The 9,179-nt window shown below is 41.7% G+C and overlaps 1 protein-coding gene across 1 annotated transcript in view; it reads right to left on the bottom strand.

Annotated features, from left to right (window-relative positions):
* The window catches only part of LOC119410426 (WD repeat-containing protein 26), a gene marked incomplete at its 5' end in the record, with an annotated part of 28,867 nt that extends 20,028 nt beyond the window's left edge, over positions 1-8,839 (bottom strand). The window contains 2 exon segments of the mRNA XM_037677338.1: positions 8,345-8,442; positions 8,703-8,839. Coding sequence (XP_037533266.1) covers positions 8,345-8,442; positions 8,703-8,839 — 235 coding nt within the window.
* Between the last annotated feature and the right edge of the window lie 340 nt (positions 8,840-9,179).

Below are 9,179 nucleotides of genomic sequence, written 5' to 3'. Positions count from 1 at the left end.
ACGAGGGAAACAGACAAACCGGGCCACAGAAAACTAACATCCTTACAATGAGAGGTATTTCCCTGTGAACACCGTTAGCGGCGGTCCTGAGCTCCTCGAACAGTTTGGCTGACATAATAGTTATGTCGGCTCCACCGTCCAGTAGGGCTTCATGTGTGAGGACCCCTTCAAGTGTGATTGACAGGTAAGCTTTTTTAGCAACCCCCTTTCTGATAAGGTTACACAGGAACCTTGTAGGTTTTGGCCAACGTTTCTTCTTACATTTACCTTTGTCTGTGTAATCCCGGTTTATCCGAACCATTGTCGCTGCTGCTCCTGAGAGTTCGGTTTTTGACGGGCCTCTGTCATTGATGTATGAGATCACTAGCTCTCTGTGTGTTGAGTGGCTCTCATTGTTTGTAACAACAAGGTCCTGGTGGCTGTCCGTGACAGCGGCAACGTTGTTGTTTGTGTCACCTTGATTTGTCTGTACCATCAACACAGCTGTTGCTGTTTCTGAGGTTTCAGTTTGTGACGAGTCACCGTTGGTGACGTGTGATTGTACCCCCCCGTTTCTGATGAGGGGCTGTCAGAGTTTACAACAATAACGTCATGGTGACTGTCTGTGACAGCAGTAACGGTGTTGTTTCTGTGTTCTGACTCACCAGCAATGATATTGCAACCCAACGCGTCAGGTTGTTTGTCCGTGGCAATACCTTTCAACATTTCCAAGAACCGACGCACACGCTCTGTCTCGTCCGAGCTCAGAGTTGAGTTCTTTTTCTGGACACGCTGCTGTTTCTTTTTCGTCTCAGGCTGTTCATGCCGACGTGGAGGGTGAGCAGGCCCCCTCCTCTGGAGTTCACGGTGGGATCCCTGATTGTATGGGTTACCTTTGGTGCCATACTTTTTACTCTTAGGACGTGCACCCCCCTTCTGGTACATTCGTTCATCCTCTGGTTTCTTGGGAAACCATTTAGGATCTCGTCTGAACCAGGGGGCACTCATCTGTTGTGGTTTGGCAGATGGGAAATCTCGTTTCCTCTTGCATTTCTTGGGAGGGGGAGCTGAAGCTCTCGTCCCTTCCAATTATAATGACTGGGAAGGAATCCTCTCACCTGAGAACACCTCAATGGGTGTTTTGGCCTGTGAACGGGCCTCAAAGACATTCACAGCACAACTTTTTTATCTCACTGATGGCTTTTTCTTTGAAATTAGCCATCATCTGCACTGACGTCCTTATGTCAGGGTGGAGATTTTTGCTGAAAACGAACTTAAACGCCTCCTCCTCCTCCATGCCGGTTTCGTTCCTGTAACCAAAATAAGCCTGCAAAATTCTGGAATAATATGCCCTTGGGTGCTCATTCTTACCTTGCATGACCTTGTCGGCGGCTGGATAACCGCCAGGTCCCACGCAAGGGGTATACTCTTTAATTAGGGCAGCACATAACAGGCTGTAATCCTTTCTTGTGGCATCTGGTTGACGCTCTATAAAGGAAAACACTGTCCTGTCTGAAGTGAGCCTGATCAAACCTATTTTATCTGCAACTGTAGCGTTCGGATAGCTTCCCAGTTGGAAGTCAAGGTCTTGCAGATAGGCCTTAGTGTCGGTTGAACCCAACGGCCCTGGCTCGAAGCATTGGACATATTTCGCTATTTTTTGCAATACCGCTATTGAGAGCGGAGGCTGAGGGCTTAGTGGAGGCAGAACAAAATAATCACGTGGAGGTGGTTCACCAGAATCACGTGGAGGTGGCATAAGGAGATTTTGTGTAGGAGGTACAACAAAATCACTTTGAGGAAGTGATGGTTGACCTGGACTCTGACCCAGTTTGTCTTCGAGTTCCAGACATCTATTCCCCTCGTCAGAGATTTTATTTGTGGCTGCGGCAAGTTTTGCCTCACAGGCTATTAACCGTTCACGTGATGCATGACACTCACTTTGTAAACGCACGCCTTGTTGGACTAATGCCGCTCTTTCCAATTTGCACTCGTCCAGAAATTTTGATTGTAGCTGAAACTGTTTGCGCAGAACATCATTGTCTGAACACAGTGCTTGGCACCTTAACCCTCCTTCACGTAGCTTTTCCTCATATGAGTCTGCTTGCAACAACAGCTGAGCTTGTGAGAACTCTCTCACGTTGCAATTTGACACTGCCTGCCACTTCATTAAGCTCGTCCAGTAAATCTGTTGAGTTCATGCATTTCACCTGGTCACCATATGGAGATAAGGAATCTGTGAGCAGCGTCAAAGCTCTCTCAAGCCAGTCCTTCTTAACACCACTTGGAGCAGGATTGGCATTTTCAGCTTTTGTTGAATCTGCCATGGTTGTATTTACTGTTCAGCAAAACGTATCTGGTTAAACCGTCGCAATCTTAGAGTATTTCAACAGGTAAATGTTTGTATTTAAGTGAGCAGCGAGTTTCACACACTATTCAGCTCTGCGGTCCCATCAACAGTACTGTTATAAGCCAACTTGTCAATAAATGGGCACCTGTTTTAGGTTTTACCCCATACATGAATATTATAAGTAAATGTCCCCTGTGGCAGTGTTACTTAATATGAGCTTAATTCTAACAGATACAATGAACCAGGCTATTCCAGTGTTTATTTACTCCAATGCACTTAAAATTAATAAACCTACAATTTTCACTAAAAGTCTGACAGCAACTTTGCAGTTTTTAAACGCTCTTTAAGCAGTTTAATTTACCAGAATTTGCTATTTAAAACAATAACTCATAAACCAAGTGAGAAACGAATGAAAAGCGAGTTTGCAGCTTTCAGTTCTAAAAAACTGATACTCTGTTTTCACAGCAGGTGGCGGTGCAAGCTTACTTTTACCACAGGGTGACTGTAGCTACACGTCTTCGACGGTAGGAGTCACTGACGACTTCCTGTGAACTGTCCTGTTGACATCCGGTCGTTAGCCGTTTGCTTCGATTAGTAATGGACGAACACGGTCCAAATCCGCATTTATAGATGGATTTAAAGCTTGAACGTGGCGTTGTTTCAAAAGCACGCTCTTTAGGCATAAACTCATCAGGTTAAGACCGAGTTTAGGGCTTTAATTTAGCTTTTTCAACCACTTAAGAAGACTTCGTTTAAAAACGAGCTTCATTTCCAGGGTCACGTGACTTTACAGACACGTGAACATCGGGGTGGGCTTTATGCACTGACGCCAGCGTGAGTGGACGTACAAGGCGTTACGTCACCAGCTTCTCAGCAAATCAGAACGTTTCACACAGCGGTCCTCGACCAATCACAGTTCGTGTGTACTTGTGTAAGCTAGCTGTTAGCTTCAACAGTCCGGCGATAATTTCACCCATTAACGCTTCGAAAATGCACAAATTAATTGTGGAAAGTAGCGAATCAGCATAGAAGCAGCGTCTAAGTCGGCGCTCAGTTTCACAGACAGCGTCTCACCATTTAAAACACGACTCGTTCGAGTCCAATTATCAGAACCGGGTCGGAACCAGTTATGAAAGAGTTTCAAACAGAATGATGCGTCTTTCTCTCTGCTTACAGCTTAATCACACACACACAGAATTACAATTTCCAGCTTCAAATGAACTTCAACACAATTCTGTATCTTTCTGAACACAACAGCCATGAAATATGTCTTACCAAGGTCAAAACTTGGACGTTTTTTATGTGCCAACATGAAGCGTTTCTCCACGATATCAAGTCACACATAATTTATCTCTTCAGAAAACCGAACGAGCCACCAAAAATGTACTAAGCTAGCTGTTAGCTTCAACAATAGGTGGTGGTGCAAGCTTATTCCCCTTATGGGCCACCAACATGTAGTGATGTTGGGACAGCTTTGCTGTGGACACACTACTAATTAATTATTCTTAAAGCTAGTTCAAGCACAAAGAATATTAATTGTTTAATTAACAACGGATTCTTTCTTTTTCGAGTTAAATGTCTTCCATGTGACCAAGATAACTTGAGAGTGGAGTTTTAATGAGTGACATGAGACGCCATTTTATCTTTGACCCATCAGAATAAATTGCGGTCATTTATTTAACAGAATCAAAATTTAACATCAAAACATGTACACTTGATTTGCTGATCTGTTTCTGATTAATAAACTTGGCAAGTTCAAATAACAACAGAAGATTACTGATGGAGAATGATTCATCTCTGAAGGCACTTAACTTGATTTACTGGCGAATAGAAGTTTAAAGAGAAGGGGTAAAGAGGTTTAAAGATTTAAAGAGGAGGTTTAGATGGATGAAGGAAGATGTGTTGACCAGAAATGGCACCCTTCCTCCGACCCCAGCTCAGCCCTCTGGTACACTCAGTGCGTGACGACTCGTGACGACTCGTTACCGGAGCAGAGGATACATCAGCTCCAGAACAGAGGTCCATTGGCACGCTACCTTTTCAGCATCTCCGGTCAGGGTGGCTGAGAATCTTCTGAAGTAGTTCCATATACTCCGTTCAACAGAATAAGCTTCCTTCGAAGTTGAGAGCATTTAATTCTCGGGGTGAGTCACAGCGAGGCAGCTGAGACTCCGCTAGAATGGACGGACCCTTGGCACATGGTCCAATTCCACCTGTACGACTCGCCATCAGACTGAGACTCCAGTAAGACTGAGTCTTCCAGTAAGGCTGAAAGTTCCAGGAAGACTGGGAAGACTGAATAGTTCCAAGAAGTGTTGACTTTTAAAGGGTATCCACTTCCTGTCACTTGGTACTTCCTGATTGGTTGACACAACCAGCAGGGGTGTAGTTTTAGTGATGTCAGAGGGTTATTAGGAGTCAGCAGACAGCAGAAATGTTTTTAAGAAAGGTTAGTACAGACAGGAAAATATTTTGAAGAAATGACAGACTTTGTAAGTGCCAGTTTCTTATTTACTGTCTGAGTGTTTTAAAAACAAGGCACTTCGGTCTCATAACTTGTGCTCTGACATTTGACCAACATTAAATACACTCCTCATTCAGACAGAAGATTAAAATGCACACTTACTTCGTAAATAGACATTTAACTTGTATGATCTAAGTCTAATGAGGTTTAAAAATCATTAATACTGTTTATCTTGATAATCAAAAGTGTGTTTAGTTCATATAATTTCTAATGTTGAAGTAAACCACTCATTTAAATCAACTGTGAAACTTTACTATTTACTTTACTATTTACTTTACTATTGTAAAATAGTAATGAAAAAAGAAGAGTGTTCTTTCAATTGATTAATTCAGGATACAATTAAACAGTCTCTTGATGAGATAATTTGTATTTCTGGATTCAAATCAATGAAATAACAGTTCCTGTCCCCTGAAGGTCCTCAGAGACAGATTGATGCCGGAGGTCTAGTTCACTACACTTTTAACTCAAATTGAAATATTGGTTTTACAGTTTTTAAGTTATTTGTTTTATTGTTTTTACTGTTTGCTGTTGCATGACATTGGTAGTTCATTACTTTTATGGTATCTGTTGATTTTAGTTTTTTTTAATAGTTGCTTGTATGTGGTAGTGTTAGGGGTGTAATGGTACGCTAAAATCACATTTCAGTTTCGGTTCAGTTTCAAGGAGGGCTTGGTTCGGTTAATTTTTGGTACAAAAAAAGTAAAAATAAAGACTTACAAAATGTTTATTTTGCAAATAATAAGTAAAAAATATGTCTGTATAAAAATAAAAATATATAATTCCCTGAGGAGAAAGAAGACTCAGCTGCTCAGCTCTCGGTGACATCCTCAGATTGCAAACAAAATTAGGTAGTTTTTTTTGAGGTAATAAGATTATATTTTTAAATTAAAAAGTTAATTAGATCACAATAATACAATAACAATACCTCTTCTTGCACGGTCATCATTTCTGATATGAGGTGGTTGAATCTCTCGTTTATCCTCATCAGGACAGGACTTTAAATTTGGGGTCGGGCTTGTTGACGTTATTGAGCATGCACCAGGATGATTTGTTGACGATCAGTTTTAGCTTTTTCATAAAGGGCTGGTACAACTTTTAGGCTGAAGTGTTGATGTGATGGGATGTCATAGGCAGCGGGGCTCAAGAACTGTAATCATATGCTTAAAGCCGGCACATCAACAACAGAATTCAGATGTAGTGTGACAGCCTGATCACTCAACAATAAATATTATGCACATAAAAAATTAATCCACCCATTTATTTTTTCGGAGCAATCATCCTCCGACACGGTGGCAGCCAAGCCCAGCTGTTTCCAGTTGAAACGCCCTTTTTGAGAGTTGTGAAATGAAGCGCGGCAGAGCAGCGAGGGGTGTGTCATCTGACAGCTCGTCTGGAACTGTCAAGACTACTTGAGCTTGGATCACCTGAGGGCTCGTAGGCTCGCAACAGAAGCGTTTCCTTTGGACTGAGTGTCTCTCCCAAGCATCGGTAGCGTGAGTGAAACAAATCAACCTGTTGCTGCGATTGCTGCTGCAGGTTGTTAAACTTTGTGTGCTGCCGAGCACTGTTTGAAACACAAATTAATTGACTGACTATCGCTCCAGCCACGTTCCTCTTTAAGTTAAATAACTGATTATTATTGGATGAACTATTGTTTATTTGTGTGTGTGTAAATACATTCCCAACTTGTTGATATCTGCGGTTGTGGCTGCAGGTTACTGAACTCTGGGTGCCGCTGAGCACCGTGCTGGTTGTGCCTCTGTGCAGTGTTTGGAACTGAAACTAAGTGACTGAATAATGCTCGAGCCATGTCTCTCTTTAAGTTAAAGGATTGATTATTATTGTATGAAGTATTATTTTTGTGTGTGTCGGTGGGTAAAAACATTTGAAACTTGTTGAGAAACGTTGTGGTTGTTAGGTTTTTTTCATTTAATGTTGAGGGTGTTAATCACTTCTGTCTTTTACATCCTTTGTGCGGGTTTTGTGTTCAAGGGTAAACATATAAAATTAAACCTCTTATATGTCAGGAGAGAGACCTGGCTGGCACCCCAAAATCTTGATTTCACATAAAAGTTACAGTAGAACCAGACCTTTAAAAACTCCTACATATTGTGTGTTATTGCTTTGGACCAATCTGAATTACCTGATAAAGGTTGTTTAAATGCTGCTGTTATCGGTCTTTGCACCAAGCTGCTTTTCTTCCTTGTAGAAGAGACGTTCACATTCGAATGATGTCATTTCAAGTGCGTTAACAAGTTAGACGTGTTGCCTGCGGCAGATCCAAACTCCGTGAAACAACGTCGACACACAGCTTTGGATTTGTTCACTTGTCTTTAAACAAGAAAGCCATAATGTTCCCAAACAGGAGACTGCAACGAGAAGCTAGGCTGCTAATGCTACACATTTTTTTTTTCTTTTTTTTTCATTTAGCCTTTATTTATCCAGGTTAGTCTCATTGAGCCACGAGAACTCATTTGCAAGAGAGACCTGTTTTTTAGGGAGCACATGGTGGGGGTTAAGGGCCTTGCTCATGGGCCCAGAGTGGGGCGAATGAGGGTGGGGGCAAGTGTGGGTGTTTCACCTACCCCACCCACAATTTTTTTGATGTTGTCGGGGCCGGGGCGTGAACCGGCGATCTTCGGATCACAAGCCCACCTCTCTAACCTCTGCTGCAAGACTGTGCAACAAAAAATAGTGCCATGCTGAAACACGTTCAGGAACTTTAGTTTCGTGGCGTATAATGTCTCGTTAATAAAATTTAATGTGTGAAAAAAATAACCGAAACGATACGCACGTGAACCGAACCAAACATGCTGTACCGATATGATTCAATACACCCACATGTACAGTTACACCACTAGTTAGTGTACAGTACTTCGGCCAACGGTGTTGTTTTAAAGTGCTTTATAAATAAAGTTGTATTGTACTACACTGTAAGAGGGGGACAGTTAAACATGGAGACCTCCGCCCCTGTTTAATGGACAGTTTCTCTTCACAAAAAAGTGAAGAGAGAGGAGTGAAGGAAGCCATCTTTGTGAAGAGAAATCGTCCATCATTAAACAGGGGCAGAGGCCTTCGTGTTCAACTGTCCCCCTCTTACAACACTGTTATTTCTAGTATCACTCAGCCCCCTGTGAATAGCAAGTGGCCATCAGGGTACTAATGATCAGTTGTTAGGCTGATGGTCCTCTTTTATCATGTGAACAGCTAGCTTTGAATGTCAACAACAAACTGGTTGATCCACTATGACAAGGGGTTATTTATAAGACTGAGTTTATTGCAGCTCCACAGACTGAAGATGACTTTTGGATAAAAGAAAATGTTTCAACAATTTTTGTAAAAATCCATCCAAAGGACCCGACTCAATTTTGTTAGGTGTTTTGGGAAAAGGTCTACTGCTGTTACCTAAAGTACAGATACCATATGAAGCCATGTTGGCATACGTGTGACCAGTTAAATAAATTCAGCAGGTGGTGTCAAACTGTACTTACTCTGAAGTTTGTCCAGCAGCTTTGTTCTGGATGCTGGGCCTTTTCCTTCCCACTCAGCTTTGGCTCTCAGATCGTCCGCATGACTGCACATCAGGTACCTTCACAGTACCAAGACTAAATGTTCACCTGCTGACACAAACACTCACACGACTGGACAGAGAGCCTACAGAAAAATGTTCAAAAAGCTATTTCAATAGGAAAACTAAAATGTCGCTTTGAAACCTTAAACACTGATTAGCTGTCAGTAGAGCTTCAACTACAGACATTATCTTTATCTACTTTTCTCTTTGTAACTACACATGTAGGTCCTATTAATACACCGGAGTGAGACTCAGCTTCCATGTCTTGGTGAACTGACCCACTCAGAATGTGGATACGCTCTGTGTTATACTTGAGGGGCGTGAGTTCGGCTCTGAGGACCTGTAGAGCCTCCAGGACCTTGCCATCCTCCAGATACTCCAGATACTTCTGTTGCAGCAGCAGGAATTTCATCTGCTGTTAAAAAAAAAGATCAATGTATCACTTGTGTGACATGAAACATCATCGCTGAAACTAACAGGGATCACACTTTCAACTGATCTTAAATAATCTCAAGCAGAGATAAAAATGTGGGTTTCTAAAGATGAATGACACTATCAACATGTGAAAAGTTGTGAAAGATTATTTATGAAACTCAACAGGTTTCAGACTTATAAATATTAATTACACAGTTAGTTGTAAAAGTATTCATCCCTCTTAATATTCCATTTAATATCTTACAATATCAAAAAGGATTTTGAATTTGATTACAAGTTTGATTACAAATTTGATTCTACAAAATGGATTTCAGAGTATT

This window comes from Nematolebias whitei, chromosome 5, assembly GCF_014905685.2.
Source record: "Nematolebias whitei isolate Nwh7 chromosome 5, NemWhi1, whole genome shotgun sequence".
NCBI lineage: Eukaryota > Metazoa > Chordata > Actinopteri > Cyprinodontiformes > Rivulidae > Nematolebias > Nematolebias whitei.
Note: the sequence above shows the minus strand (reverse complement) of the source record. Positions and strands in the feature narration are given on the sequence as shown.